This window comes from Bidens hawaiensis, unplaced genomic scaffold (assembly GCF_021521415.1).
Source record: "Bidens hawaiensis isolate Kalapana, Puna unplaced genomic scaffold, B.hawaiensis_p1.1 tig00019659_1, whole genome shotgun sequence".
Lineage (NCBI taxonomy): Eukaryota > Viridiplantae > Streptophyta > Magnoliopsida > Asterales > Asteraceae > Bidens > Bidens hawaiensis.
The window spans coordinates 158,245-160,322 of NW_027505014.1; the positions used below are offsets into that span (position 1 = coordinate 158,245).

The 2,078-nt window shown below is 36.9% G+C and overlaps 1 protein-coding gene across 1 annotated transcript; it reads left to right on the plus strand.

The window, feature by feature from the left end:
* The first annotated feature begins 967 nt into the window (after window positions 1–967).
* On the plus strand, window positions 968–1,805 carry LOC143609905 (uncharacterized). Its single transcript, XM_077084527.1, has 2 exons — window positions 968–1,217; window positions 1,279–1,805. The coding sequence occupies exons 1-2, from the start codon at window positions 968–970 to the stop codon at window positions 1,803–1,805; spliced, it is 777 nt and encodes a 258-aa protein (XP_076940642.1).
* The last annotated feature ends 273 nt before the right edge of the window (window positions 1,806–2,078 follow it).

A 2,078-nucleotide genomic window follows, 5' to 3' on the forward strand; every position in this document is an offset into this window, starting at 1 on the left:
TTATTCAATCAATAACAATAAATAAGACATCAATTATAGAACTTACTTGATTGAATGGAGACCGTAGAGAAAGATGATGCCATGATCGGTAACTACTCGTTCCCGTTATGATGTTACCGGTTGATGGATTTCTTAGAGAGAAGGTTATTGGTGTTTCTCTTATTATTTGTTAATGTGACATCTAAAGGGAAACATAAATATATATATAGGGGTATGCCCATCAAATAGCCCATACATATAAGTTATTGGCCAAGTTAGGTTATTTGAATAATTATAATTAATTAAATGGTAAAAAGGCCACGTAATGGGGTTTTTTCCAACACAACTTACAAAATACAAAAAAAAAAAAAAAAAAAAATCAAGAGTTATCAGTGGCTTTTGGTAAAAGAGGGTCAAAGACAAGAAACTCAAAATTCTGGAGAGAATATTTCTGTTAGCGATAGTGAACATGAAGAAAACGAATCCACAAAAAACACAGAGAATTTAACCATGCAAAAAAAATCTGAAGTTCAAAGCAAGCAGAAGGATAACAAACCGCTGATGCAGGAAGTTGATGTTGTAAGTACCGGTAGTAGCAAGAATGCTGGTGGTTCAAAAGTGTGGGTTTGCAAGCATTGCAAGAAACAGCTTACCAGCTCGTATACTCGAATTCATGTTCACTTTTTCGGTCCACCTCCAGGGAAGAAAGCGGAGATCAGACGCTGTCCCACTCTACTACAAGATCGTGGGAAATATGAAAGACTCATGAAGAAAGCATAGGAAGCGGAAAAGGTTGGTGTTTCTTGGTCTTTAAAAAATTCGGTATTTACTAATAGTAATTCAAAACAGAATTGTTCCTCTTCTAAAAAAACCCATTGATCAAACTTTTGGCATCATGAAGAGAAATCAAGTACATTTGAAGGTTATGAGGGGATTATGTGCAAATGCCATTTCATTCAACGTGTTGCGCAATCCCTAATTTTTGGAGATGATTAATGCAATCAAGAAAGCACCGACGACTTACAAACCTCCATCTAGCGAAAGAGCAAGAACGGTATTGTTTGATGAATGTGTTAGAGATGTTGAGAAGGACTTGACTCCTATCAAGGACACATGGTATACACAAGGTGTTTCTATTGTCTCTGATGGATGGTCTAACGTGAAGCACAAGCCGTTGATTAATGTTATTGCAGTGAACAACCGAGGAGCAATGTTTACGTATGCTGAGGATTTTTCTGGTTTGGAAAAAAACAGGTGTAGCAATAGCTAACTACTTGCTTGGTGCTATCGAAACTGTAGGAGCAAGCAATGTGTTACAAGTGATCACCGACAATGCAGCAAATTGCAAGGCTACTGGAAAGGAGATCGAAAAGGTACACAAACACATTTTTTGGTCTCCGTGTTGTGTTCACACCTTAAACTTGGTTTTTAAAGATCTAGCAAAAGAATTTTGTTGGTTGATGAACACATATAAAAAAGGCAAAGTGATTGTGAAGTTCTTTCTTAATCATACTCATGCTTTGTTAATCTTTAGAGATAATTCAACACATGAGTTATTAAAAGTGGCGAAAGCACGATTTGCATCTCAGTATATTCTATTGAGAAGGCTAATGAATTGTAGAGAATCACTTGCTACAACCATTTCCCTTAATTCCTGGAGAGATTGGGTCAAACAAGGTGAAGAAAACATAAGAAGTACCGGTTCAATGGCTGTTGACACAATTAGAAACGACGAGTTTTGGGAGGATGTTGAGACTATTTTGTCTATCACTAAACCTATTTTCTTGATGATCAAGTTTTGTGACGGTGAAGGTTCAAATATGTGAGAAATTTATGCAAAAATGGATAATATGTTGAGGGAAATTAAAGAAGTAATGTTGCAAAGTACCTATGATTCTTATTTCCCTCAACTTGGGATCCATTATGCTCACTAGGTGGGAGAAGATGACAATACAATTACATTGTTTGGGCTTTGCTTTATCACCGAGATTCTATGACACGAACTACCTTTGTATGTTAGCACCGGGCGGAGTTCCTAGGAAATCTCCTAATCAAGACAAAGGAGTGGTGCAAGGGGTCATGGCTGCTTTCAAAAGAAT

Bases quoted from the DNA above. Each gene is read 5' to 3' on its own strand.
- LOC143609905 (XM_077084527.1), top strand. From the start codon at position 968: ATGATTAATGCAATCAAGAAAGCACCGACGACTTACAAACCTCCATCT. The intron at 1,218-1,278 runs GTTTGGAAAAAA...TCGAAACTGTAG, and splicing joins GTATGCTGAGGATTTTTCTG to GAGCAAGCAATGTGTTACAA.